At 49.5% G+C, this 26681-nt stretch overlaps 1 protein-coding gene across 3 annotated transcripts in view; it reads left to right on the top strand.

Annotated features, from left to right (window-relative positions):
* Window positions 1-296: 296 nt before the first annotated feature.
* LOC116957921 (uncharacterized) overlaps window positions 297-26681 on the top strand; it is a 30288-nt gene continuing 3903 nt past the window's right edge. The window contains exons 1-3 of one of the 3 annotated variants that reach the window (XM_076054423.1): window positions 297-658; window positions 9029-9117; window positions 13798-13872. In XM_076054423.1, coding sequence (XP_075910538.1) covers window positions 13818-13872 — 55 coding nt within the window. In that variant the 5' untranslated portion in view covers window positions 297-658; window positions 9029-9117; window positions 13798-13817. Of the gene's footprint in view, window positions 659-9028; window positions 9151-13797; window positions 13873-26681 lie in introns of all 3 variants that reach the window. The other 2 variants (XM_032980376.2, XM_032980375.2) reach the window with 2 other exon arrangements.

Here is a 26681-nt window from a genome sequence, read left to right as displayed (position 1 = left end):
CGCGCACGGCTACGCGTCGACGTCACCACGCTCGGCGCTCGCCCGGAATCGATTCGAAGTTAGTTAGAAAGAAACACGCCTCTGAAATCGATGGATTCGATCCAGTAAATCAAAATTATTTAAAAAAACAGTATTTAATATATTTTTTGAAAGGATTCTTCAACATCGCCACGTTTAAATTGTAGGGGCAAAGAAGTATTTGTTGGAGGTTTTTATATATATTTATTTAAATAAATTGCCGGCAGACTTTACTGGGTGGGCAACTCTAAATAATCGATTCCTGCTTGACATAAAACCAAAAGGAAGGGAATCGACGGGTGGGGGTGAGAAAGTAAGGAATGTCGGGGGGCGCATTTATTTATCTAATTATTACTACTACTATTTAAAAGTTCGCACAAAGACCTCAACGCGCGCGCGCACAAAGTTGCATACACATTTTTAAGAAAATAAAACTTGCCCGTCGACCGAAGCGTTTCGTCGCTAACTTTTTTTTTAAAACGACTAATAAGAACTGTTGTCACACACACACACAACAACAACAACACACATAACGCAAACTATTCGTGCCACCACCACCAACCACAACCACCACCACCGAACTCAAAGGAATGGGGGAGACCGCCCGCTGGAACGCTTCTCTCGCCTCGCTCTGATCGAGGTGAGGAAGGAGGAGAATGTCCGACGTTTAAAGTCGCTCTCTTGAACCCATAAACGAGGCTTGCCCCTTGCAGATCAGTGGGTTTGTAGGGCAATGCCATGGATTGTGTTAATGTTTGTTTGCAGTGTGCTCTGTGTGTGTGTGTGGTCAATGTAGTTCTGAGTTCCCTGCACGATGCACCATCTCATTGATGTTTGAACATCTTAACAGAAGTCCTGGTTTTCATAGTAAAGGTTTTTGGGTGAGATCTGGGAAGTAGAAATGTGTCTAAGCCCTCCACCACAGCCCATTGGTAAGGGATTTGTAACGTTAACAAAGCGGCAAATAGTTACTACTGCAGCCCAGTGCACTATACACTACACTATACACTACACTATACACTACTACACTATACACTACACTATACACTACACTATACACTACACTATACACTACATTATAAATTACTACACTATACACTACACTATACACTACACTATACACTACTACACTATACACTACACTTTACACTACTACACTATACACTACACTATACACTACTACACTATACACTACTACACTATACACTACACTACACACTACTACACTATACACTACACTATACACTACTACACTATACACTACACTATACACTACACTACACACTACACTATACACTACACTACACACTACTACACTATACACTACACTATACACTACACTATACACTACACTACACACTACTACACTATACACTACACTATACACTACACTACTATACACTACACTATACACCACACTATGCACTACACTATACACTACCACTATACGATACACTACCACTATACAATACACTACCACTATACACTACTATACACTACACATTACACTATACACTACACTATACACTACCACTATACACTACACACTACACTATACACTACACTATACACTACCACTATACACTACACTATACACTACACTATACACTACCACTATACACTACTATACACTACACATTGCACTATACACTACACTATACACTACCACTATACAATACACTACACTATACACTACTATACACTACACATTACACTATACACTACACTATACACTACACACTACACTTTTCACTACCACTATACACTACACTATACACTACATTATACACTACTATACACTACACATTACACTATACACTACACTATACACTACACACTACACTTTTCACTACCACTATACACTACACTATACACTACACTATACACTACCACTATACACCACACTATAAACTGCACACTACACTATACACTACACACTACACTATACACTACACTATACACTACCACTATACACTACACTATACACTACACTATGCACTACCACTATACAATACACTACCACTATACACTACTATACACTACACATTACACTATACACTACACTATACACTACTATACACTACACATTACACTATACACTACACTATACACTACCACTATACACTACACACTACACTATACACTACACTATACACTACCACTATACACTACACTATACACTACACTATACACTACCACTATACAATACACTACCACTATACACTACTATACACTACACATTACACTATACACTACCACTATACACTACACACTACACTATACACTACACTATACACTACCACTATACACTACACTATACACTACACTATACACTACCACTATACAATACACTACTATACACTACACTATACACTACCACTATACAATACACTACACTATACACTACTATACACTACACATTACACTATACACTACACTATACACTACACACTACACTTTTCACTACCACTATACACTACACTATACACTACTATACACTACACATTACACTATACACTACACTATACACTACACACTACACTTTTCACTACCACTATACACTACACTATACACTACACTATAAACTGCACACTACACTATACACTACACTATACACTACACTATACACTACCACTATACACTACACTATACACTACACTATACACTACCACCATACACTACACTATACACTACACTATACACTACCACTATACAATACACTACCACTATACACTACTATACACTACACATTACACTATACACTACACTATACACTACTATACACTACACATTACACTATACACTACACTATACACTACACTATACACTACTACTATACACTACACTATACACTACACTATACACTACCACTATACACTACACTATACACTACACTATACACTACCACTATACAATACACTACCACTATACACTACTATACACTACACATTACACTATACACTACACTATACACTACACATTACACTATACACTACACTATACACTACACTATACACTATCACTATACACTACACACTACACTATACACTACACTATACACTACCACTATACACTACACTATACACTACACTATACAATACACTACACTATACACTACTATACACTACACATTACACTATACACTACACTACACACTACACACTACACTTTTCACTACCACTATACACTACACTATACACTACACTATACACTACCACTATACGCTACCACTGTACACTACACTATAAACTGCACACTACACTATACACTACACTTCACTATACACTACACTACACACTAAGCAACACTACACTACACTATACACTACACTATACACTTCACTATACACTACACTATACACTTCACTATACACTACACTATACACTTCTTTATACACTACACTAGTACACTATACACTATACTACACACTACCCTACACACTACACTATACACTATACAATACTTTATACACTACACTAGTAAATTACACTATACACTATACTAGTACACTATACACTATACTAGTACACTATACACTATACTACACACTACACTATACACTACACTATACACTACACTGCACTAAATACTACACTACACTACACACTACACTACATACTACACTACACTACACACTACACTATGCACTACACACTACACTATACACTACACTACACACACTACACTATACACTACACTGTACACTACACACCACGCTACACTATAAACTACACTATACACTACCACTATACAATACACTACCACTATACACTACTATACACTACACATTACACTATACACTACACTATACAATACACTATACAATACACTATACACTACACTACACTATACACTACACTATACACTACACTATACACTACACACTACACTATACACTACACTATACAATACACTATACACACCACACTACACTATACACTACACTATACACTACACACTACACTATACACTGTACACGACACTATACACTATACTACACACTACACTATACACTACACTATACACTACACTATACACTACACTATACACTACACTATACACTACACTACACACTATACACTACACTATACAATACACTGCACTATACACTACATATACACTACACACTACACTATACACTACACTATACACTACACACTACACTATACACTACACTGAAGACTACACTACAAACTACACTACCCACTACACTACACTATACACTACACTATACACTATACTGTACACTATACACTACACTACACACACTACACTATACGCTGCACTGTACACTGCACGATACACTGCACTATACACTACACTATACACTACACTATACTAGTAGCTAATTGGCGCGTTTTGTTTACGTGACAAATACCTTTCCAATTGGCCGTGTCGGGTGGTGGAGGTTTACGAGACAACATTCATACTTACGTGATCTAACCCAAACTCAACACTGCCCATAGACTCAACACTGCCCATAGACTCAACACTGCATCGTAGACTCAACACTGCACCATAGACTCAACACTGCACCATAGACTCAACACTGCCTATAGACTCAACACTGCACCATAGACTCAATACTGCCATAGACTCAACACTGACTATAGACTCAGCACTGAACCATAGACACAACACCGCCCATAGACTCAAGACTGCACCATAGACTCAACACTGCCTATAGACTCAACACTGCACCATAGACTCAACACTGCCTATAGACTCAACACTGCACCATAGACTCAACACTCCACAATTGACTCAACACTGCCTATAGACTCAACACTGCACCATAGACTCAACACTGCACCATACACTCAACACTGCACCATAGACTCAACACTGCACCATAGACTCAACACTGCACCATAGACTCAACACTGCCTATAGACTCAACACTGCACCATAGACTCAACACTGCACCATAGACTCAGCACTGCACCATATACTCAACACTGCACAATAGACTCAACACTGCCTATAGACTCAACACTGCACCATAGACTCAACACTGCCTATTGACTCAACACTGCACCATAGACTCACCACTGCCCATAGTTTCAACACTCCACCATAGACTCAACACTGCACCATCGACTCAACACTGCACAATAGACTCAACACTGCATCATAGACTCAACACTGCACCATAGACTCATTTCTGCACCATAGACTCAACACTGCACCATAGACGCAACACTGCCCCATAGACTCAACACTGCCTATAGACTCAACACTGCACCATAGACTCAATACTGCCATAGACTCAACACTGCACCATAGACTCAACACTGCACCATAGACTCAACACTGCACCATAGACTCAACACTGCACCATCGACTCAACACTGCATCATAGACTCAACACTGCACCATAGACTCAACACTGGACCATAGACTCATCACTGCACCATAGACTCAACACTGCCTTTTGACTCAACACTGCACCATAGACTCAACACTCCACAATTGACTCAACACTGCACCATCGACTCAACACTGCATCATAGAATCAACACTGCACCATAGACTCAACACTGGACCATAGACTCATCACTGCACCATAGACTCAACACTGCCTTTTGACTCAACACTGCACCATAGATTCAACACTCCATCATAGACTCAACACTGCACCATCGACTCAACACTGCACCATAGACTCAACACTGCACCATAGACTCAACACCGCCCATAGACTCAAGACTGCACCATAGACTCAACACTGCACCATAGACTCAACACTGCCTATAGACTCAACACTGCACCATAGACTCAACCCTGCCTATAGACTCAACACTGCACCATAGACTCAACACTGCCTATAGACTCAATACTGCACCATAGACTCAACACTGCCTATAGACTCAACGCTGCACCATAGATTCAACACTGCACCATAGACTCAACACTGCACCATCGACTCAACACTGCACCATAGACTCAACACTGCACCATAGACTCAACACTGCCTATAGACTCAACACTGCCTATAGACTCAACACTGCACCATAGACTCAACACTGCACAATTGACTCAACACTCCACCATAGACTCAACACTGCCCATAGACTCAACGCTGCACCATAGACTCAACACTGCACCATAGACTCAACACTGCCTATAGACTCAACACTGCCTACAGACTCAACACTGCACCATATACTCAGTACTCCACAATTGACTCAACACTCCACCATAGACTCAGCACTGCCCATAGACTCAACAATGCACCATAGATTCAACACTCCACCATAGACTCAACACTGCACCATCGACTCAACACTGCATCATAGACTCAACACTGCACCTTAGACTCAACACTGCCTATAGACTCAACACTGCACCATAGACTTAACACTGCCTATAGACTCAGTACTGCACCATAAACTCAACACTGCCTATAGACTCAACACTGCACCATAGACTCAACACTGCACCATAGACTCAGCACTGCCCATAGACTCAACACTGCACAATAGACTCAACACTGCCTATAGACTCAACACTGCCTATAGACTCAACACTGCACCATAGACTCACCACTGCCCATAGACTCAACACTGCACCATAGACTCAACACTGCACCATCGACTGAACACTGCACCATAGTCTCAACACTGCACCATAGACTCAACACTGCACCATAGACTCAGCACTACACCATAGACTCAACACTGCACCATAGACTCAGCACTGCATCATAGACTCAACACTGCACCATAGACTCAACACTGCCCCATAGACTCAACACTGCCTATAGACGCAACACTGCACCATAGTTTCAACACTGCCTATAGACTCAACACTGCACCATAGACTCAACACTGCACCATAGACTCAACACTGCCTATAGACTCAACACTGCACCATAGACTCAACACTGCACCATAGACTCAACACTGCACCATAGACTCAACACTGCACCATCGACTCAAACACTGCCCATAGTCTCAACAGTGCACCATAGACTCAGCACTGCCCCATAGACTCAACACTGCACCATAGACTCAACACTGTACCATAGACTCAACACTGCCTATAGACTCAACACTGCCCATAGACTCAAAACTGCACCATAGATTCAACACTGCACCATAGACTCAACACTGCCTATAGACTCAACACTGCACCATAGACTCAACACTGCCTATAGACTCAACACTGCACCATAGACTCACCACTGCCCATAGACTCAACACTGCACCATAGACTCAACACTGTACCATAGACTCAACACTGCCTATAGACTCAACACTGCCCATAGACTCAAAACTGCACCATAGATTCAACACTGCACCATAGACTCAACACTGCCTATAGACTCAACACTGCACCATAGACTCAACACTGCCTATAGACTCAACACTGCACCATAGACTCACCACTGCCCATAGACTCAACACTGCACCATAGACTCAACACTGCACCATCGACTCAACACTGCACCATCGACTCAACACTGCACCATAGACTCAACACTCCATCATAGACTCAACACTGCACCATAGACTCAACACTGCACCATAGACTCAACATTGCCACATATACTCAACACTGCCTATAGACTCAACACTTCACCATAGACTCAATAATGCCATAGACTCAACACTGCACCATAGACTCAACACTGCACCATCGACTCAACACTGCCTATAGACTCAACACTCCACCATAGACTCAACACTGCACCATAGACTCAACACTGCACCATAGACTCAACACTGCACCATAGACTCAACACTGCATCATAGACTCAACACTGCACCATAGACTCAACACTGCACCATCGACTCAACACTGCCCATAGTCTCAACACTGCACCATAGACTCAGCACTGCCCCATAGACTCAACACTGCACCATAGACTCAACACTGCACCATAGACTCAACACTGCCTATAGACTCATCACTGCACCATAGATTCAACACTGCAGCATAGACTCAACACTGCCCATAGACTCACAACTCCACCATAGATTCAACACTGCACCATAGACTCAACACTGCCTATAGACTCAACACTGCACCATAGACTCAACACTGCCTTTAGACTCAACACTTGCACCATAGACTCACCACTGCCCATAGACTCAACACTGCACCTCGACTCAACACTGCACCATAGTCTCAACACTGCACCATAGACTCAACACTGCACCATAGACTCAACACTGCACCATAGACTCAACACTGCACCATAGACTCAGCACTGCATCATAGACTCAACACTGCACCATAGACTCAACACTGCACCATAGACTCAACACTGCACCATAGACTCAACACTGCACCATAGACTCAACACTCCATCATAGACTCAACACTGCATCATAGACTCAACACTGCACCATAGACTCAACACTGCCCCATAGACTCAACACTGCACCATAGACTCAACATTGCATCATAGACTCAATACTGCACCATAGACTCAATACTGCACCATAGACTAAACACTGCACCATAGACTCAACACTGCCTATAGACTCAACACTTCACCATCGACTCAACACTGCACCATAGACTCAACACTGCACCATAGACTCAACACTGCACCATAGACTTAACACTGCACCATAGACTTAACACTGCACGATAGACTCAACACTGCCTATAGACTCAACACTGCCCATAGACTTAACACTGCACAATTGACTCAACACTGCACCATAGACTCAACTCTGCCCATAGACTCAACACTGCCCATAGACTCAACACTGCACCATAGACTTAACACTGCACCATAGACTCAACACTGCACCATAGACTTAACACTGCACCATAGACTTAACACTGCACCATAGACTCAACACTGCCTATAGACTCAACACTGCCCATAGACTCAACACTGCACCATAGACTCAACACTGCACCATAGACTCAACACTGCACCATAGACTCAACACTGCACCATAGACTCAACACTGCACCATAGACTCAACACTGCACCATAGACTCAACACTTCGTGATGATGTCGTCCTGCTGCTGCTCTTTTTAACACAGGAAGCAGGTGGATGGCTTCACTCTTCTGGCAAATCCCCCGATGGTGCTGGTTGATGTCATTACCAGCGACACGACACGGCACTGAAATTGTAAATGTTGTGGATTTACTCTCCAACACACCGGTGGGCTGAAGTAGTATAGTATACTACATTATGCACTACACTATACACCACACTATACACTATATACTACAATTTCCACTACTACACACTACACTAAACACTACACTGTACACTTTATACTACACTATACACTACACTACACTATAGACTACACTATACACTACACTATACACTACATTTTCCACTACTACACACTACACTATACACTACACTATATACTATATACTATACACTACACTATACACTACACTATACACTACACTATACACTATATACTACACACTACACACTACACTATACACTACACTATACACTACAAACACTACACACACTACACACTACACTATGCACTACACTATACACTACACTATACACTATATACTACACTATACACACTTCGCTATATACTACACTATACACTACACTATACAGTACACTACTATACACTACACTATATACTACACTATGCACTACACTATACATTACACAATACACTACTATATACTACACTATCCACTACACTAGACACTACACTATACACTTTTCTTTACATTACACTAAACTATACACTGCACACTACACTACTATACACTACACTACTCTGCACTTTATTACTATACACTACACTATACACGGCACTACTATACACTACACTATATACTACACTGCTATACACTACACTATACACTGCACTATACACCACACTATACAGTACACTACTATACACTACACTATATAAGATTGTTATCAATCAGAGTAACAGCCCAATTTCCAACAGCCTAAAATCGGTACTAGCTAAAGGGTTGAATTTCGCAGTCACCCCTAAATACATCAGATGGGGTCACCAAAAATACTTCCAAAATAATGAGCAAACACCAGATCCAGGTTCGATTCAACACAATACGTAAAATTCGTGATCTGATCCCATCTGTGAAGGATGTGATCCCTGACATACAATACCCCGGTGTCTACAAACTAAGCTGTGTCGGCGGCAGTAGTTACATTGGGGAAACTAAGCGACATGTCTCGGACCGGGTTCGTGAACACAAGGCAGATCTGAAACACGGCAGGACCAATACCTCAGCCGTGGCTGATCATTGTTTCAACGCTGTGGGCACACACGAAATTGATTTTGCCAAGGCGAGGGTACTCTGCAAGCCCACTGGCTATCAGCAAAGATTCGTTCATGAAGCCATCCAGATATATAAACACAGACACAATTTCAACCGAGATGATGGGTACAAACTGAGCAATCATCGGAAGGATGTTATTAACCAGTTTAGGTCATAACTGCCTGTGATGTTCCCTCCCTGCCTACCTATGTTGGCAGTTATTTTCGACTCTCTGAGTCACATTCACTAACACAGCCACCGTTAGCTGTGTTAGTAAATGGCGGCCCGCCATCCTCTTCCACCTCCACGTGGCGATGGCTCGTTCCGAGCTCTCTCCGAGCTCACATTTACAAGCAAATGTCTTCCATTGACGTGCTAATCTCTCACAATACAATGGCCACCCCCACAACTTCATTTGTCAAGATTTCTCTGATCTTAGATTTACATGCAAATGTCATCTCTAGCCCTGCCCACTGACCCTTGGGCTACACCCATCTCAAACCTTTATAACTCCTTACCTTAGCGGCGCTCCCACCAGAAATGTTTTCCTACCCCAGCAGCTCTCCCGCTATATTTTTCACCTGATGACGATTGCTTGTGTTGCGATCGAAACGTCGTGATATTGTTATTATTTTTATTAGTTGTTCTATCTACATGGCTTTACTGAAAGACCCAAAGAATACTCTACACTATACTACTATACACTACTATACACTACACTATACACTACTATACACTACACTATACATTACACTATACACTACACAATACTACTATACACTACACTATACACTACACTGTACACTACTATACACTACACTATACACTACATTATACTACTATACACTACACTATACACTACACTGTACACTATTATACACTACACTATACACTACTATACACTACACTATACACTACTATACACTACACTATACACTACACTACTATACACTACACTACTATACACTACACTATACACTACTATACACTGCACTATACACTACTATATACACTACTATATACACTACACTATCCACTACTATACACTATGCTATACACTACACTACTATACACTATACTATACACTACACTACTATACACTACACTATACACTACACTATACACTACTATACACTACACTATACACTACACTATACACTCCACTATACACTACACTATACACTACACTATACTACACTATACTATACACTACACACTACTATACACTACACTATACACTACTATATACACTACACTATACACTACACTATACACTACTAGACACTATACTATACACTACACTACTATACACTACAGTATTCACTACACTGCACTATACACTATACTAATAACTATTTGGAGCTTTGTTTACGTGACAAATCCCTTACTAATTGGCTGTGTCAGGTGGTGGATGGTTACGACACATTTATACTGACGCTCTCTAGCCCGCGTAGTAACGACATTATCAGTGACGTAGTACAGTATATTGCGATTGCGATTTTATTTGCGATTGCATTGTTTTTCGTTTGTCAAAGTCAAGTTTCAGTTCGATATTCACTGTGTAATAGATGTTGGAGCACTCACTCTACTCCCCCCCCCCCCCCCCCCCCACTGCTGGTCCGTCATGGTCCCCACCCGCTCCTGGTCCATCATGGCCCATGCACCTTCTACGTACATCGTGCTCATTTTTACGCTAATTCCTTTGTCAAAGCGCTTTGCTTCCTCCCACACAGCTTAAAGGACGCGACCTGGGCTTGGCTGTTTTCACTCCAACGCTGTCCTCATGACAGCACGGTCCCTTCACCTGATGAAGGCCACTTGTGTTGTGGCCGAAACGTCGTGATTTTTTGTTATTTAATTTTTTACCTACGTGACTTTACCGAATAGAACCAAAGAGCATGGATCCTTGTAGTCACGAAAGCTTCAAATCTAGAAATGATGGAGCATTACCACGTGATGCCATCAAAATGTGAACTGCTCTATATGTGCTAATGCAAGGATCATAACTTAAAAGATATTAATTGCTCCCAACATGTATTTATTAAACATTTTTAATTGAAACGGAGCACTCAAACGTAGAGCAATTGTTAAGTTAAATAAATGAAGTGATAATAATGAAAAAAAAACAATTGCAATAAGAAGGTAACGGGCCTTTTCAAATCGCAAAAAAATCGCAGCCTTTGAGATTTTTCCCATCGCATTGTTTCAAATTGCGATTTCGATTTGAAATCGATTTAATCTAAGAATAGGGTTTTTCCCCTTTTTTTCTGGCAACAAAACTGAAACCTTTTTACGAGGATTCATGTTTACTGCATTAACCACAATACCTGCAGTCAAAATGTAAACAAAAAACACACTATGATAATATGATGATGCATTGTCCTTGAAACTGATTGGTCCATACCAAGTGACGGATTTCTTTTGAGCCTCGACCCAATTGGTGCTCGACCAGACGATGCCAAAAGGCGTCACACAGCTCAAAGACAATGCCACTATCAAAGTAATGAGGGCTCGGGGTGAGCATCTACATCATTAGACCTCCTTTGCCAGTATCAAAATGTAATAATAGGGGTTTTCCCCTTATTTTCTGGCAACAAAACTGAAACCTTTTTACAAGGATTCATGTTTACTGCATTAAGCACAATACCTGCAGTCAAAATGCAAACAAAAAAACACACTATGATAATATGATGATGCATTGTCCTTGAAACTGATTGGTCCACACCAAGGTACGGCTTTCTTTTGAGCCTCGACACAATTGTAAAAAGATTTTTAGTTTTGTTGCCAGAAAAAAAGGGGGGGGAAAACCCTATTCTTATATTTTGGTACTGGCAAAGGAGGTCTAATGATGATCGATTTCACCGTTCAGCCCTACCGGCCGCGCAACGGTCGGGCGACGATGGCGACGACGAGGCGAGTCCGCTCCCAGAACCGGCAGCCCGGAGCTCCCCGTCCCCCGCCGCTTTTATTCCCCTCGGCCTGCGGCCTCCTGGCTCCGCCCTGGCCGCGCGCATCCCTTCGCTAGCCCGCCGGACGAATCCAAGGGGCCTCACCACGAGGTCCACCATGACCCTCGCCCCGGTTCCTCCGCCCCGCGTGCACGCTCAGCGCCAAGTGCCCACGCGCAGCTTCAGCTGCCGTACAGCAGCCGGCGCTGTATCGCTTACACTGTGATGCTGCCAAGCATGCCTCCCAACACGGTACGGCCGCTGCTCGCCCCAAAGCTTTAAACGCTCTGGCATTGTCCTGGTACTGTTCACATTGTTGGCGTTGTTCTCTGATCTGACACTGCTGGTGGGACTGAGCCACAATAAAGGCTGCTGCTGCTGCTGCTGCCCCTGGTGTAGGCCAATCGGTTTCAAAGACAAAGCGTCAGCTAAGACTATCAGAGCGATCATCATGGGGCTTCCCTTGCCAGTATCAAAATATGAGAATAGGCTTTGCCCCTTCTGGCAATGAAATCGTCCAAAATCACGTGACGTCATTTATGGGCGGCCCCGAATGACGACGGCGACGATGTTCGTTTCGTGTGCAGGAGTCACGTGACCAGGAGACATGGTTGCTATGGTAACGTTTAGCAGCACCTTGGCTGTATATGGATACATACGGGGTAAGATTTACACCGCCTATTAGAGATACAACCCCTACCACTCACGCCACCTCTACCCCTACCACTCACACTGCCTCTACCCCTACCACTCACACTGCCTCTACCCCTACCACTCACACTGCCTCTACCCCTACCACTCACACTGCCACTAACCCTACCACTCACACTGCCTCTACCCCTACCACTCACACCGCCTCTACCCCTACCACTCACACCGCCTCTACTCCTACCAATCACCCTGCCACTACCCCTACCACTCACACTGCCTCTACCCCTACCACTCACACTGCCTCTACCCCTACCACTCACACTGCCTCTACTCCTACCACTCACCCTGCCACTACCCCTACCACTCACACTGCCTCTACCCCTACCACTCACACTGCCTCTACCCCTACCACTCACACTACCCCTACCATTTACGCTGCCTAAACCCCTACCACTCACAATGCCTCTACCCCTACCACTCACACTGCCTCTACCCCTACCACTCACACTGCCTCTACCCCTACCACTCACACCGCCTCTACCTCTACCACTCACACTACCCCTACCACTCACACTGCACCTACCCCTACCACTCATACTGCACCTACCCCTACCACTCACACTGCCTCTACCCCTACCACTCATACTGCCTCTAACGCTACCACTCACTGCCTCTACCCCTACCACTCACACTGCCTCTACCCCTACCACTCACACTGCCTCTACCCCTACCACTCACACTGCCTCTACCCCTACCACTCACACTGTTTCTACCCCTACCACCCACACTGCCCCTACCACTCACACCGCCTCTACCCCTACCACTCACACTGCTTCTACCCCTACCGCTCACACTGCCTCTACCTCTACCACTCACACTGCCTCTACCCCTACCACTCACACTGTCTCTACCCCTACCACTCACACTGCCTCTACCCCTACCACTGCCTCTACCACTCACACTGCTTCTACCACTACCACTCACACTGCCTCTACCACTTACACTGCCACTACCCCTACCACTCACACTGCCTCTACCCCTACCACTCACACTACCCCTACCACTCACACTGCCACTACCCCTACCACTCACACTGCCTCTACCCCTACCACTCACACTGCCTCTACCCCTACCACTCACACTTCCTCTACCACTACCACTCACACTGTCTCTACCCCTAACACTCACACTGTCTCTACCCCTACCACTCACACTGCCACTACCCCTACCACTCACAATGCCTCTACCCCTACCACTCACACTGCCTCTACCCCTACCACTCACACTACCCATACCACTCACACTGCCACTACCCCTACCACTCACACTGCCACTACCCCTACCACTCACACTACCCCTACCACTCCCACTGCCTCTACCCCTACCACTCACACCGCCTCTACCCCTACCACTCACACTGCCACTACCCCTTCCACTCACACTGCCTCTACCCCTACCACTCACACTGCATCTACCCCTACCACTCACACTGCCTCTACCCCTACCACTCACACTGCCTCTACCCCTACCACTCACACTGCCTAAACCCCTACCACTCACACTGCTTTTACCCCTACCACGCACACTGCCTCTACCCCTACCACTCACACCGCCTCTACCCCTACCACTCACACTGCCTCTACCCCTACCACTCACACTGCCTAAACCCCTACCACTCACACTGCCCCTACCATTCACACTGCCTCTTCCCCTACCACTCACACTGCCTCTACCCCTACCACTCACACCGCCTCTACCCCTACCACTCACACCGCCTCTACCCCTACCACTCACACCGCCTCTACCCCTACCACTCACACTACCCCTACCACGCACACTGCCACTACCCCTACCACTCACACTGCCACTACCCCTACCACTCACACTACCCCTACCACGCACACTGCCACTACCCCTTCCACTCACACTGCCTCTTCCCCTACCACTCACACTACCCCTACCACTCACACTGCCCCTCCCCGTACCACTCACACTGCCTCTACCCCTACCACTCACACTGCCTCTACCCCTACCACTCACAGTCTCTACCCCTACCACGCACACTGCCCCTACCACTCACACTGCCTCTTCCCCTACCACTCACACTGCCTCTACCCCTACCACTCACACTGCCTCTACCCCTACCACTCACGCTGCCCCTACCCCTACCAATCACACTGCCTCTACTCCTACCACTCACACTGCCTCTACCCCTACCACTCACACCGGCTAAACCCCTACCACTCACACTGCCTCTACCCATAGCAATCAAACTGCCTCTACCACTCAGACTCACACTGCCCCTACCTATACCACTCACACTACCGCTACCACTCACACCGCCTCTACCCCTACCACTCACACCGCCTCTACCCCTACCACTCACACTACCCCTACCACTCACACTGCCTCTACCCCTACCCCTACCACACACACTGCCTCTACCCCTACCCCTACCACACACACTGCCCCTACCCCTACCCTCACACTGCCTCTACCCCTACCACTCACATTGCCTCTACCCCTACCACTCACACTGCCTCTACCCCTACCACTCACACTACCTCTACCCCTACCACTCACACTGCCTCTACCACTCACACTGCCTCTACCCCTACCACTCACACTGCCTCTACCCCTACCCCTACCACACACACTGCCTCTACCCCTACCCCTACCACACACACTGCCCCTACCACTCACACTGCCTCTACCCCTACCACTCACACTGTCTCTACCCCTACCACTCACACTGCCTCTACCCCTACCACTCACACTGCCTCTACCCCTACCATTCACACTGCCTCTACCCCTTCCACTCACACTGTCTCTACCCCTACCACTCACACTGCCCCTACCACTCACACTGCCTCTACCCCTACCACTCACACTGTCTCTACCCCTACCACTCACACTGCCCCTACCACTCACACTACCCCTACCACTCACACTGCCACTACCCCTACCACTCACACTACCCCTACCACTCACACCGCCTCTACCCCTACCACTCACACTGCCACTACCCCTACCACTCACACTGCCTCTACCCCTACCACTCACACTGCCTAAACCTCTACCACACACACTGCTTCTTCCCCTTCCACTCACACTGCATCTACCCCTTCCACTCACACTGCATCTACCCCTACCACTCACACTGCCTCTACCCCTACCACTCACACTGCCTCTACCCCTACCTCTCACACTGCCTCTACCCCTACCACTCACACTGCCTCTAGCCCTACGACTCACACTACCCCTACCACGCACACTGCCACTACCCCTACCACTCACACTGCCACTACCCCTACCACTCACACTGCCACTACCACGCACACTGCCACTACCCCTACCACTCACACCGCCTCTACCCCTACCACTCACACAGCCTCTACCCCTACCACTCACACTACCCCTACCACGCACACTGCCACTACCCCTACCACTCACACTGCCACTACCCCTACCACTCACACTACCCCTACCACGCACACTGCCACTACCCCTTCCACTCACACTGCCTCTTCCCCTACCACTCACACTACCCCTACCACTCACACTGCCCCTCCCCGTACCACTCACACTGCCTCTACCCCTACCACTCACACTGCCTCTACCCCTACCACTCACACTGCCTCTACCCCTACCACTCACAGTCTCTACCCCTACCACGCACACTGCCCCTACCACTCACACTGCCTCTTCCCCTACCACTCACACTGCCTCTACCCCTACCACTCACACTGCCTCTACCCCTACCACTCACGCTGCCCCTACCCCTACCAATCACACTGCCTCTACTCCTACCACTCACACTGCCTCTACCCCTACCACTCACACCGGCTAAACCCCTACCACTCACACTGCCTCTACCCATAGCAATCAAACTGCCTCTACCACTCAGACTCACACTGCCCCTACCTATACCACTCACACTACCGCTACCACTCACACCGCCTCTACCCCTACCACTCACACCGCCTCTACCCCTACCACTCACACTACCCCTACCACTCACACTGCCTCTACCCCTACCCCTACCACACACACTGCCTCTACCCCTACCCCTACCACACACACTGCCCCTACACCTACCCTCACACTGCCTCTACCCCTACCACTCACATTGCCTCTACCCCTACCACTCACACTGCCTCTACCCCTACCACTCACACTACCTCTACCCCTACCACTCACACTGCCTCTACCACTCACACTGCCTCTACCCCTACCACTCACACTGCCTCTACCCCTACCCCTACCACACACACTGCCTCTACCCCTACCCCTACCACACACACTGCCCCTACCACTCACACTGCCTCTACCCCTACCACTCACACTGTCTCTACCCCTACCACTCACACTGCCTCTACCCCTACCATTCACACTGCCTCTACCCCTACCACTCACACTGTCTCTACCCCTTCCACTCACACTGTCTCTACCCCTACCATTCACACTGTCTCTACCCCTACCACTCACATTGCCTCTACCCCTACCATTCACACTGCCTCTACCCCTACCACTCACACTGCCTCTACCCCTACCACTCACACTGCCTCTACCCCTACCACTCACACTGCCTCTACCCCTACCACTCACACTGTCTCTACCCCTACCACTCACACTGCCTCTACCCCTACCACTCACACTGTCTCTACCCCTACTTCGCACACTGCCCCTACCACTCACACTGCCTCTTCCCCTACCACTCACACTGCCTCTACCCCTACCACTCACACTGCCTCTACCCCTACCACTCACGCTGCCCCTACCCCTACCAATCACACTGCCTCTACCCCTACCACTCACACTGCCTCTACTCCTGCCACTCACACTGCCTCTACCCCTACCACTCACACCGGCTAAACCCCTACCACTAACACTGCCTCTACCCATAGCAATCAAACTGCCTCTACCCCTACCACTCACGCTCACACTGCCCCTACCACTCACACTGCCTCTTCCCCTACCACTCACACTGCTTCTACCCCTACCACTCACACTGCCTCTACCCCTACCACTCACACCGCCTCTACCCCTACCACTCACACTACCCCTACCACTCACACTGCCTCTACCCCTACCCCTACCACACACACTGCCTCTACCCCTACCACACACACTGCCCCTACCCCTACCCTCACACTGCCTCTACCCCTACCACTCACACTGCCTCTACCCCTACCACTCACACTGCCTCTACCCCTACCACTCACACTGCCTCTACCCCTACCACTCATACTGCCTCTACCCCTACCACTCACACTGCCTCTACCCCTACCACTCACACTACCCCTACCACTCACACTGCCTCTACCCCTACCACTCACACTGTCTCTACCCCTACCACTCACACTGCCTCTACCCCTACCACTCACACTGCCTCTACCCCTACCACTCACACTACCTCTACCTCTACCACTCACACTGCCTATACCCCTACCACTCACACTGTCTCTACCCCTACCACTCACACTGCCTCTACCCCTACACTCACACTGTCTCTACCCCTTCCACTCACACTGCCTCTACTACTATCACTCACACTGCCACTACCCCTACCACTCACACTGCCTCTACCCCTACCACTTACACTGCCTCTACCCCTACCACTCACACCGGCTAAACCCCTACCACTCACACTGCCTCTACCCCTACCAATCAAACTGCCTCTACCACCTACCACTCACACTGCCCCTACCTATACCACTCACACTACCGCTACCACTCACACTGCCTCTACCCCTACCATTCACACTACCGCTACCACTCACACTGTCTCTACCCCTACCAATCACACTGCCTCTACCCCTACCACTCACACCGCCTCTACCCCTACCACTCACACCGCCTCTACCTCTACCACGCACACTGCCACTACCCCTACCACTCACACTGCCACTACCCCTACCACTCACACTACCCCTACCACTCACACTGCCTCTACCCCTACCACTCACACTGTCTCTACCCCTACCACGCACACTGCCACTACCCCTACCACTCACACTGCCTCTACCCCTACCACTCACACTGCCTCTACCCCTACCACTCACACTGCCTCTACCCCTACCACTCACACTGCCTCTACCCCTACCACTCACACTGTCTCTACCCCTTCCACTCACACTGCCTCTACCACCTACCACTCACACTGCCCCTACCTATACCACTCACACTCACACTACCGCTACCACTCACACTGCCTCTACCCCTACCCCTACCATTCACGCTACCGCTACCACTCACACTGTCTCTACCCCTACCACTCACACCGCCTCTACCCCTACCACTCACACCGCCTCTACCCCTACTACGCACACTGCCACTACCCCGACCACTCACACTGCCACTACCCCTACCACTCACACTACCCCTACCACTCACACTGCCTCTACCCCTACCACTCACACTGTCTCTACCCCTACCACGCACACTGCCACTACCCCTACCACTCACACTGCCCCTACCCCTACAACTCACACTGCCTCTACCCCTACCACTCACACTGCCTCTACCCCTACCACTCACACTGCCTCTACCCCTACAACTCACACTGCCTCTACCCCTACCACTCACACTGCCTCTACCCCTACCCCTCACACTGCCACTACCCCGACCACTCACACTGCCCCTACAACTACCACTCACACTGCCTCTACCACTACCACTCACACTGTCTCTACCCCTACCACTCACACTGCCCCTACCCCTACCACTCACACCGTCTCCACTCCTACCACTCACACTGCCTCTACCCCTACCACTCACACTGCCTCTACCCCTACCACTCACACAGCCTCTACCCCTACCACTCACACTGCCTCTACCCCTACCACTCACACCGCTTCTACCCCTACCACTCACACTGCCTCTACCCCTACACCTACCACTGCCCCTACCCCTACCACTCACACTGCCTCTACCCCTACCACTCACACTGTCTCTACCCCTACCACTCACACTGCCCCTACCACTCACACCGCCTCCACTCCTACCACTCACACTGCCTCTACCCCTACCACTCACACTGCCTCTACCCCTACCACTCACACTGCCTCTACCCCTACAACTCACACTGCCACTGCCCCTACCACTCACACTGCCTCTACCCCTACCACTCACACTACCCCTACCACTCACACTGCCTCTACCCCTACCACTCACACTGCCTAAACCCCTACCACTCACACTGCTTCTACCCCTACCACGCACACTGCCTCTACCCCTACCACTCACACAGCCTCTACCCCTACCACTCACACTGCCTCTACCCCTACCACTCACACTGCCTCAACCCCTACCACTCACACTGCCTCTACCCCTACCACTCACACCGCTTCTACCCCTACCACTCACACTGCCTCTACCCCTACACCTACCACTGCCCCTACCCCTACCACTCACACCGCCTCCACTCCTACAACTCACACTGCCACTACCCCTACCACTCACACTACCCCTACACCTACCACTCACACTGCCTCTACCTCTACCACTCACACTGTCTCTACCGCTACCACTCACACTGCCCCTACCACTCACACTGCCCCTACACCTACCACTCACACTGCCTCTACCCCTACCACTCACACCGCCTCTACCCCTACCACTCAAACCGCCTCTACTCCTACCACTAACAGTGCCTCTTCCCCTACCACTCACACTGCCTCTACCCCTACCACTCACACTGCCACTACCCCTACCACTCACACTACCTTTACCCCTCACACTGCCACTACCCCGACCACTCACACTGCCACTACCCCTACCACTAACACTGCCTCTACCCCTACCACTCACAATGCCTCTACCCCTACCACTCACACCGCCTCTACCCCTACCACTCACACTGCCTCTACCCCTACCACTAACACTGCCTCTACCCCTACCACTCACACTGCCTCTACCCCTACCACTCACACTGCCACTACCCCTACCACTCACACTGCCTCTAGCCCTACCACTGCCTCTACCACTCACACTGCCTCTACCCCTACAACTCACACTACCCCTACCGCTCACACTGCCTCTACCCCTACCACTCACACTGCCACTACCCCTACCACTCACACTACCCCTACCCCTCACACTGCCACTACCCCGACCACTCACACTGCCACTACCCCTACCACTAACACTGCCTCTACCCCTACCACTCACAATGCATCTACCCCTACCACTCACACTGCCCCTACACCTACCACCCACACTGCCTCTACCCCTACCACTCACACTGTCTCTACCCCTATCACTCACACTGCCCCTACCCCTACCACTCACACTGCCCCTACCCCTACCACTCACACCGCCTCCACTCCTACCACTCACACTACCTCTACCCCTACCACTCACACTGCCTCTACCCCTACCACTCACACTGCCTCTACCCCTACCACTCACACTGCCTCAACCCCTACCACTCACACTGCCTCTACCCCTACCACTCACACTACCCCTACCACTCACACTGCCTCTACCCCTACCACTCACACTGCCCCTACCACTCACACCGCCTCCACTCCTACCACTCACACTGCCTCTACCCCTACCACTCACACTACCCCTACCACTCACACTGCCCCTACCCCTACCACTCACACCGCCTCCACTCCTACCACTCACACTGCCTCTACCCCTACCACTCACACTGTCTCTACCCCTACCACTCACACTGCCTCTACCCCTACCACTCACACTGCCTCTACCCCTACCACTCACACTACCTCTACCTCTACCACTCACACTGCCTATACCCCTACCACTCACACTGCCTCTACCCCTACACTCACACTGTCTCTACCCCTTCCACTCACACTGCCTCTACTCCTATCACTCACACTGCCACTACCCCTACCACTCACACTGCCTCTACCCCTACCACTTACACTGCCTCTACCCCTACCACTCACACCGGCTAAACCCCTACCACTCACACTGCCTCTACCCCTACCAATCAAACTGCCTCTACCACCTACCACTCACACTGCCCCTACCTATACCACTCACACTACCGCTACCACTCACACTGCCTCTACCCCTACCATTCACACTACCGCTACCACTCACACTGTCTCTACCCCTACCAATCACACTGCCTCTACCCCTACCACTCACACCGCCTCTACCCCTACCACTCACACCGCCTCTACCTCTACCACGCACACTGCCACTACCCCTACCACTCACACTGCCACTACCCCTACCACTCACACTACCCCTACCACTCACACTGCCTCTACCCCTACCACTCACACTGTCTCTACCCCTACCACGCACACTGCCACTACCCCTACCACTCACACTGCCTCTACCCCTACCACTCACACTGCCTCTACCCCTACCACTCACACTGCCTCTACCCCTACCACTCACACTGCCTCTACCCCTACACTCACACTGTCTCTACCCCTTCCACTCACACTGCCTCTACCACCTACCACTCACACTGCCCCTACCTATACCACTCACACTCACACTACCGCTACCACTCACACTGCCTCTACCCCTACCCCTACCATTCACGCTACCGCTACCACTCACACTGTCTCTACCCCTACCACTCACACCGCCTCTACCCCTACTACGCACACTGCCACTACCCCGACCACTCACACTACCCCTACCACTCACACTACCCCTACCACTCACACTGCCTCTACCCCTACCACTCACACTGTCTCTACCCCTACCACGCACACTGCCACTACCCCTACCACTCACACTGCCCCTACCCCTACAACTCACACTGCCACTACCCCTACCACTCACACTGCCTCTACCCCTACCACTCACACTGCCTCTACCCCTACAACTCACACTGCCTCTACCCCTACCACTCACACTGCCTCTACCCCTACCCCTCACACTGCCACTACCCCGACCACTCACACTGCCCCTACACCTACCACTCACACTGCCTCTACCACTACCACTCACACTGTCTCTACCCCTACCACTCACACTGCCCCTACCCCTACCACTCACACCGTCTCCACTCCTACCACTCACACTGCCTCTACCCCTACCACTCACACTGCCTCTACCCCTACCACTCACACAGCCTCTACCCCTACCACTCACACTGCCTCAACCCCTACCACTCACACTGCCTCTACCCCTACCACTCACACCGCTTCTACCCCTACCACTCACACTGCCTCTACCCCTACACCTACCACTGCCCCTACCCCTACCACTCACACTGCCTCTACCCCTACCACTCACACTGTCTCTACCCCTACCACTCACACTGCCCCTACCACTCACACCGCCTCCACTCCTACCACTCACACTGCCTCTACCCCTACCACTCACACTGCCTCTACCCCTACCACTCACACTGCCTCTACCCCTACAACTCACACTACCCTTACCACGCACACTGCCACTACCCCTACCACTCACACTGCCACTACCCCTACCACTCACACTACCCCTACCAGGCACACTGCCACTACCCCTACCACTCACACTGCCTCTTCCCCTACCACTCACACTACCCCTACCACTCACACTGCCCCTACCCGTACCACTCACACTGCCTCTACCCCTACCACTCACACTGCCTCTACCCCTACGACTTACACTGCCTCTACCCCTACCACTCACACTGCCTCTACCCCTACCACTCACACTGCCTCTACCCCTACCACTCACACTGCCTCTACCCCTACCACTCACACTGTCTCTACCCCTACCACTCACACTGCCTCTACCCCTACCACTCACACTGTCTCTACCCCTACTTCGCACACTGCCCCTACCACTCACACTGCCTCTTCCCCTACCACTCACACTGCCTCTACCCCTACCACTCACACTGCCTCTACCCCTACCACTCACGCTGCCCCTACCCCTACCAATCACACTGCCTCTACCCCTACCACTCACACTGCCTCTACTCCTACCACTCACACTGCCTCTACCCCTACCACTCACACCGGCTAAACCCCTACCACTAACACTGCCTCTACCCATAGCAATCAAACTGCCTCTACCCCTACCACTCACGCTCACACTGCCCCTACCACTCACACTGCCTCTTCCCCTACCACTCACACTGCTTCTACCCCTACCACTCACACTGCCTCTACCCCTACCACTCACACCGCCTCTACCCCTACCACTCACACTGCCTCTACCCCTACCCCTACCACACACACTGCCTCTACCCCTACCACACACACTGCCCCTACCCCTACCCTCACACTGCCTCTACCCCTACCACTCACACTGCCTCTACCCCTACCACTCACACTGCCTCTACCCCTACCACTCACACTGCCTCTACCCCTACCACTCATACTGCCTCTACCCCTACCACTCACACTGCCTCTACCCCTACCACTCACACTGCCTCTACCCCTACCACTCACACTGTCTCTACCCCTACCACTCACACTGCCTCTACCCCTACCACTCACACTGCATCTACCCCTACCACTCACACTACCTCTACCTCTACCACTCACACTGCCTATACCCCTACCACTCACACTGCCTCTACCCCTACACTCACACTGTCTCTACCCCTTCCACTCACACTGCCTCTACTCCTATCACTCACACTGCCACTACCCCTACCACTCACACTGCCTCTACCCCTACCACTTACACTGCCTCTACCCCTACCACTCACACCGGCTAAACCCCTACCACTCACACTGCCTCTACCCCTACCAATCAAACTGCCTCTACCACCTACCACTCACACTGCCCCTACCTATACCACTCACACTACCGCTACCACTCACACTGCCTCTACCCCTACCATTCACACTACCGCTACCACTCACACTGTCTCTACCCCTACCAATCACACTGCCTCTACCCCTACCACTCACACCGCCTCTACCCCTACCACTCACACCGCCTCTACCTCTACCACTCACACTACCCCTACCACGCACACTGCCACTACCCCTACCACTCACACTGCCACTACCCCTACCACTCACACTACCCCTACCACTCACACTGCCTCTACCCCTACCACTCACACTGTCTCTACCCCTACCATGCACACTGCCACTACCCCTACCACTCACACTGCCTCTACCCCTACCACTCACACTGCCTCTACCCCTACCACTCACACTGCCTCTACCCCTACACTCACACTGTCTCTACCCCTTCCACTCACACTGCCTCTACCACCTACCACTCACACTGCCCCTACCTATACCACTCACACTCACACTACCGCTACCACTCACACTGCCTCTACCCCTACCCCTACCATTCACGCTACCGCTACCACTCACACTGTCTCTACCCCTACCACTCACACCGCCTCTACCCCTACCACTCACACCGCCTCTACCCCTACTACGCACACTGCCACTACCCCGACCACTCACACTGCCACTACCCCTACCACTCACACTACCCCTACCACTCACACTGCCTCTACCCCTACCACTCACACTGTCTCTACCCCTACCACGCACACTGCCACTACCCCTACCACTCACACTGCCCCTACCCCTACAACTCACACTGCCTCTACCCCTACCACTCACACTGCCTCTACCCCTACGACTCACACTGCCTCTACCCCTACCACTCACACTGCCTCTACCCCTACCACTCACACTGCCTCTACCCCTACCACTCACACTGCCTCTACCCCTACAACTCACACTGCCTCTACCCCTACCACTCACACTGCCTCTACCCCTACCCCTCACACTGCCACTACCCCGACCACTCACACTGCCCCTACACCTACCACTCACACTGCCTCTACCACTACCACTCACACTGTCTCTACCCCTACCACTCACACTGCCCCTACCCCTACCACTCA

The sequence above is a fragment of the Petromyzon marinus genome, chromosome 66, assembly GCF_048934315.1.
Source record: "Petromyzon marinus isolate PM22_M1 ecotype Great Lakes invasive population chromosome 66, UKy_Petmar_22M1.pri1.0, whole genome shotgun sequence".
Taxonomy (NCBI): domain Eukaryota; kingdom Metazoa; phylum Chordata; class Hyperoartia; order Petromyzontiformes; family Petromyzontidae; genus Petromyzon; species Petromyzon marinus.
This window is presented reverse-complemented; position numbering and strand designations above follow the sequence as displayed.